General features: G+C 66.2%; 2 protein-coding genes across 2 annotated transcripts in view; both read right to left on the bottom strand.

Annotated features, from left to right (window-relative positions):
• Positions 1–200: 200 nt before the first annotated feature.
• Positions 201–776, bottom strand: MNEG_13340 (hypothetical protein; the record flags this gene model as incomplete). Its single annotated transcript, XM_014038189.1, has 1 exon — positions 201–776. The coding sequence occupies one exon, from the start codon at positions 774–776 to the stop codon at positions 201–203; it is 576 nt and encodes a 191-aa protein (XP_013893643.1).
• Positions 777–3,372: 2,596 nt separating this feature from the next.
• Positions 3,373–4,975, bottom strand: part of MNEG_13339 (hypothetical protein) — a gene marked incomplete at both ends in the record, with an annotated part of 2,582 nt that continues 979 nt past the window's right edge. Inside the window, 3 exons of the mRNA XM_014038188.1 lie at positions 3,373–4,011; positions 4,301–4,429; positions 4,695–4,760. Of these exons, the coding sequence (XP_013893642.1) occupies positions 3,373–4,011; positions 4,301–4,429; positions 4,695–4,760 (834 nt within the window). The remainder of the gene's footprint in view (positions 4,012–4,300; positions 4,430–4,694; positions 4,761–4,975) is intronic.

The raw sequence follows: 4,975 nt of genomic DNA, 5'->3' as shown, positions 1-4,975 counted from the left end.
GGCGTGTGCAGGTGGGTGCGGGGTGGGGGTGTGGGCATGAGGGGCGGCTCCGAGATGCAGAAGGCATGCAGCCCTTGAAGAACGCAGCTCTGCGGGAATCCAGGCGAATCGAAACGAGGCCCAGGAGGGAGACGCCCCAGGAGGGAGACGCCCCGCCGCGGGGCGAGGCCGAGGCGGCAGGAGGCAGGCCCGCGCGCCGCTCACTTCTTGCCCTTCGCCCCCGGCCGCCCGCCGCCGGGCTGCTGATCGCGCGCGTAGGCCGGCGCGCCGCCGCTGCTGGCCGCGCCGCCAGAATCGGACCCGGCGGCCTCGCCCATGAGCTCGTCGTCGCCGGCGCCGCCGGGGCCGCTACTAGACTGCATGGGCAGCGTGACCCCGAACTGGGGTATGCCGACGGGGGCCGCCGCCAGCAGCGCGGCGGCGGAGGCGTCGTAGAGCGACTGCTGCAGCTGCTGCTGCTGTTGCTGCTCCTGCTGCTGCTCCTGCTGCTGGTGCTGCTGGAGGGCCAGCGCCGCCGCGTGCTGTGGGTCGAGATCCGCCGGGCGCGGCGCGTGGGCGTCGGGCGCGCCGCCGCCGTACTGCCCGAACACCTGCTGCACAAAGAGCCCGCCAGCGCCGCCATGGGGCGACGGGTCGGAGGGCAGCAGCAGCGGCGGCGACGCGACGCCGCCCAGACCGCCGCCGGACCCGTCATACGCGCCGGGCCCCAGCGCGGCCCCCTCCTCGGCCTTCACGGCCTCGATCGCGCGGTCCTCCGCCCGCAAGGCCGAGGCCATGCGGGCGGCTAGGACGAGCCCTGTTGCCCTGGAGCGGCGGGCAGCGGCGGCGCGCGAAAGGGGGCGCGGCAGTCAGCAGCCCGAGGGTGCGGTCCATTTGGAAGCGTACGCAAAGGAATTTTACTCTTACAACAGCACCTGCCCACGCCTGCGAGGCACAAAAGGGCACCTTCGTGAGTCCCTCCTCCCTTGCTTTCACGAGCTCACTTTGGCTCCTCTGTGGCCTTTCACAGGATCCAGCTGTGCTGATTATCCTTCTGAAAGGTTGATGATCCAGCAGGGAGGGGATGGCGAGGCAGCCCGCGCCTTGGCTTCAAGAGGACCGTCCTTCCAAGTGGGTGTGCTCTGCAACACGAGGTGCAAGGTGTAAATTTCTTGCAAAGACATTATTGACTGCAGACATATTTGCGCCACACCGCACCAGGATTGTTTAGCCCTCCCACAGCTGCTGGATGGCTACTCCACCATCGGGCGCATCCTGGATCGAAAGGAAAATTTAGGGATAGCTGCAGATGTATTGATCCGCGCACTTTGTCTGGATCGCTCGTTGCTCGCCTGAGCTGACCGAGATCACGCGGTATGGACCACCACCGCCTTCACCACTCAGGATTGATTGGATCCCACGATGTGCCGCGTTGCACATGCCTGCACCAGCTGTGGGCGTTGTCAGCTATGCGAGAGCCGCGGCGCGCTTGGGTTGTCGCCACCTGATCGCCTTGCTGCGAGCGCGCGCTTTGTGCAGGTGCCAGAATGAAGCCCTGCTGGGATCCATCCAGGGCCAGGATGCCGATCTGGTTTCTCCCTAAGGCTGCTATACATGGCATCAGCTCTGAGATACATGTGCAGTGCAGCCGTCAGTGCGCCGTTCATTTGCGGTCCCTCGCTCCTGTGAGCGCCATGCACATGGCGCCTGGAGAGCGTTCGCCTGAAGATTACTTCTTCGCTTGATGCAGCACAACTGTACAGTGCACTGAGACAGATACTTTTGCCTCGCAGCCATGACACATGTTTCATGGCTGAAGCATGCCGAAGGCTCAACAAGAGCGGTCTGCTGCCAAGAGGAAGATAGTCCATTGTTGAGGCGAGGCGTCGCGGGCGCCCGCCTTGACACCGCCGTGCGACCGTCCTCGTCGCCCAGATGATTCTATTTTAAGATGGTGGGCTTCGCGTGCACGCACCTGGGGTGTGTGGCCACGACGTGGGGCTGCGGAATGCGCTTGCGATGACTTGGGAGCGCTGATGATGCGTTTACCAGCAGCCCCAGAAGCGGCCAGCGCAGCGCGCAGCCGAGGGCGGCCCGGCGCCGGGCAGCTGCGGGTCATCTGGGCGTCAGGAGTGCTGCATCGCGTGGCGAAATTTCAACCTGCGGCTGACGGCGCAGCAGTGGTGGCCAATGCTGTCACTAGTGACCAGCCGCTTCCCCGAATCCGCTCAGCAAGGGCCTCCGTTTGAAAAACAGCGCTCAGAGCTGCCGCACGATTGGACTGCGGGCCACAAACAAGCAGCGCACCCCTTCTTATATGCCGATCCTGCCTATGGCGGCCGCATGTGCTGACTGGCTGGGCAGCCGCCGGCCCAGCTGAACGAGCACATGAGGGCCGCGAGCGGCGTTTGCCCGTGCACAACTTTCAGCCCCCCCTCTCACCACGCTGAGTCGTGCATGCAGTTGCATTCGATGCGCCGGGCACAGACGCCCGACGTGTTGATGCACACGCGTCCGCTGCGGCAGGACGCTGTTGCTGGGTGCGCGACGGCCGCATGGGGGCGGCGGGCGGCGTCTGGCATGGCGCGACGCGCAAGCCATCATTATCGCAAAGTCTGTCAAAAGCTGCGGTGAACTCAAGAGCAGGGTGACAGGTCCGGCGGCAGGGACAACATGATAGATAGATAAGTTACTCATACCATAGCATCACTGCCATCGGCCTCGCGCTCATCAGAGCGGACCTCCTCATTCCTAACCTTCCAACGGATCTGCCAGCAAGCATACACATAAGGGGCAACAAAATCAGCAAGCACAGAGCCACCAAGAAAATCAAAATCAAGCAACTTGTAAGCTTTCTCTTCATTTTGCATCTGCTGCATCATACGCCAGCAATCAGGCGCCATCTCGTCCTCCAGTCGCCGCCGCCAACATGATGCCGCTGGCAAAAACAACTGGGCTGATTGTACAGGAGGAGAGCAAAGCAAAGCGTCAAGGGATGGGCTGGCGCGGGAGCCTGGATAGGAGGGGCGGCAGGAGCTTCGGCGCGGCCGAGCCGATTGTGGCACGGGCCGCGCAGGGCACTGGGCGTGCGACCTGAACCGAGGTCCATTGGGCGGCAGCAGGGCCGCCCGGCCAGCTGCTCAACAACCTGCCAAGCGTTTGGGGGGACCCGCACTCCTCCCCTGGCGCCCCTTCCACAGACGCATGCTCCCTGGGGCGCGTGGTGCCCCAAATCTTGGTGCCATTCGTTGGGGCGCGGCCCCATGCACAACCCTGACAATGCACATATCATCACAAACAAAGGTCGGAATTCTAGCCTCAAAAACAACCCCCTCTAATAATCGGGCGACGCGGGCCTAAACCCTGGCGCGCCCCCCCCCTCCTTGTGGCCCCTCAAGTCGCGCCGCCGCCGCCGCCGCCGCCGCCGCCCGCCAGCGGCTGATACGACCCCGGTGCGCCCGGCGGCCGCAGCGGCGTCGGCGCGAGAAACTCCGGGCTGACGTCCAGCTCCTCGGGGTCGAGCGACAGCCGCCCGTAACCGCCGCCCGGCGGTTTCGCGCCGGGCACGACGCGCGCGAGCACGGCCTGCGCCGCGTCGGCCGCGGCGCGCGCTTGAGGGAACGCCTCCAGCACGGCGTGGCGGCTGCCCCAGGCGAGGCCGGCCAGGAGGACCACGAATGCGGGCACCAGGATGGCGGCCGCAATCGCGGCGCCCTTGCCGCGCCCGCCGCCACCGCCAGCGCCGCCGCCGCCACCACTGGGAGCCGGCGCCGGCGCCGGCGCCGGAGCAGGTGCGGGCTTGCCGCCGCCGCCGCCGCTGCCGCCCTTGGTGCAGCGCGACGGGCGGCCCGCGCACGTCCACCCGGGCTCGACCTTGCAGTCGCTGCTGCAGCCGCCGCCGCCGTGGCGGTCGCCGGTGTCGCACTCCTCGGCGCCCTCGACGGCGCCGTTGCCGCAGGAGGACAGCCAGCGGACGACCTCCCAGGTGGGGGCCTCTGCGGCGATGAGGTCGTGGCCGTGGTTGGTGACGTCCTGCAGGAATAATCACGTATGATAGGAATCGACAGAAATTGTGGGTGCGCCTGCATGTGGGTATGTGTGCTGATAAGCATGGGCTGAGCGTGAAGGGTGGGGTCAGATGATGAGACCGGGGGCCGTAACTCGTGCGCGGAGTTATGGGCAGGGGCAAATTGAGGGCTGGAAAAGTGTCTGCGCGCGACCCAATTCGACGCCGGCGCGGGGCGCTCAGGTGCAGGCAACAGATCATGACAGACCGCGCGGAGCAGCGGCCCGCGTTTGAGGGAGCCGAGGTTGGTCGCACCTTAACGGTGTAACCTCGGCCCTCGTCAAACTTCCAGTATGCGACGAGGTTGGCGTCGTCCCTGTCGACGCCGGCGCCGCCTGCGTCGCCCGCCATGCCCGCCCTGATCTGATCTGGGGTGCGCACCACCTGATGCAGAGGTGCACACGCGCGATGGCGGCAGGGATGCATTCTTCAAATATAACCGGGGGGCCAACAAGGGGAACAGCCCTGGAGGGACCGCCGGCGGCGAGACGCGCGCTGCCGGCGGGTGCAGGCGCACGTGCGGGCGGCGCCGAGCGCGGCGCGCCGGGGCGGCTCGCCTGCTCCCGTGCCCTCCCTTTTTACCCCCTGGAACTAACATTAGCAATTGGCTTGCCGAATCCCAGGTAGGCATTGTATGATTCGAACGCACCTTCCAAACCCTCATCTCCTCTATGAGCCCGAAAAAGTCCTGGGCGCCATACTCCTGGTCCCCAACCTGGCACAGGGGGGTTTTGAGAGGACCGAGTCGGGAGGGGCGGTTAGTGGGTTGCGACTGGTGAGGGCAATCGTGTGTGTGTGTGTGTGTGTGTGCGTGTGTGTGTGTGTGTGTGTGTGTCAGGCCGGGGGATCGGTCTTGGAGGAGAGGCGGGCGCACGCGGCGCCGGACCAGGCCGGCGCAAGCAGCAGCACGCGGCTCGCCCCGGGGCGGCG

Source organism: Monoraphidium neglectum (assembly GCF_000611645.1).
Source record: "Monoraphidium neglectum strain SAG 48.87 unplaced genomic scaffold scaffold03764, whole genome shotgun sequence".
Classification (NCBI taxonomy): Eukaryota; Viridiplantae; Chlorophyta; class Chlorophyceae; order Sphaeropleales; family Selenastraceae; genus Monoraphidium; species Monoraphidium neglectum.
Note: the sequence above shows the minus strand (reverse complement) of the source record. Positions and strands in the feature narration are given on the sequence as shown.